Raw genomic sequence first — 885 nt, forward strand, 5'->3', positions numbered from 1 at the left:
GCAGGGCACAGCTGCATCGCTAGTGACAGCTTGGGCTGCATTTACCAAATTCACAAAATGGTACACAGGCTGCAGGATCTGGATGGTCACCGGCACCTCACACTCCTCATACGGCCTGCCGCCTGTGCGGGGACCCGGATGAGACTGCTGGGCGCGCCATGCTGGCATGTTTGGCGCTGAGCGCGCAGCACACTTCTCGTCACCACCGCGCAGGGAAGATATTCCTTGCCGCGATAGAGGCTGGCGCGATGGGCGGCTGCATTCAGTGTGCAGACCAGGGGTCAGCAGAAAACAACAAAGAGGATGGGGTGGTGCACCGCCGCACCTTTGACAAGTGCTCCCTCCTGACACCTGCACAGAGACTGCGCCTGAAAAATGCGGGCACATACAGCGTCCCGGACATCATTCTGCAAGTACCGGCGGCAGGCAGGGGCCTGGCAGAGAACATCCACATTGTGGAAATCAAGTACTGCAGGGACACCAACCGGCACCCCACAATTGCCAATTGTGCAGCAGCCACGGCACAGCACGCCGCGCTCATAGCCGAACTGCAGAAGGCCCGCCGGCAGGTTCACCTCCACGTGATTACACTGGGTGTGGGGGGCGTAATCTACGCGGACATGATGAAGGAGATGGCCGACTGAGGCGTGCCGAAAGAGAAACACAAGGCTCTCTTCAAGCAACTCAACCTGCACGCAGTGGAGAACATGACAGCCGTATGGGGCCGCCGAAAGCAGCTGCTGCACGCCAGCAACTGCCCACCGTCAAGGCTGCGTCAAGGGCGCGGGGTCACGTGAAAGTGCCCCCCCTTGACCCCCGATGGTGGGGGGTGTGGCTCACCACACACCCCCCTCTCCTTACCCCGACGCGGCGCCGCTTGCAGCG

At 61.4% G+C, this 885-nt stretch overlaps 1 protein-coding gene across 1 annotated transcript; it reads left to right on the forward strand.

Annotated features, from left to right (window-relative positions):
• Positions 1-248: 248 nt before the first annotated feature.
• On the forward strand, positions 249-644 carry MNEG_12919 (hypothetical protein; the record flags this gene model as incomplete). Its single annotated transcript, XM_014038610.1, has 1 exon — positions 249-644. One exon carries the CDS (start codon positions 249-251, stop codon positions 642-644), a length of 396 nt encoding a protein of 131 aa, XP_013894064.1.
• Positions 645-885: the final 241 nt, after the last annotated feature.

This window comes from Monoraphidium neglectum (genome assembly GCF_000611645.1).
Source record: "Monoraphidium neglectum strain SAG 48.87 unplaced genomic scaffold scaffold03514, whole genome shotgun sequence".
Taxonomy (NCBI): Eukaryota; Viridiplantae; Chlorophyta; class Chlorophyceae; order Sphaeropleales; family Selenastraceae; genus Monoraphidium; species Monoraphidium neglectum.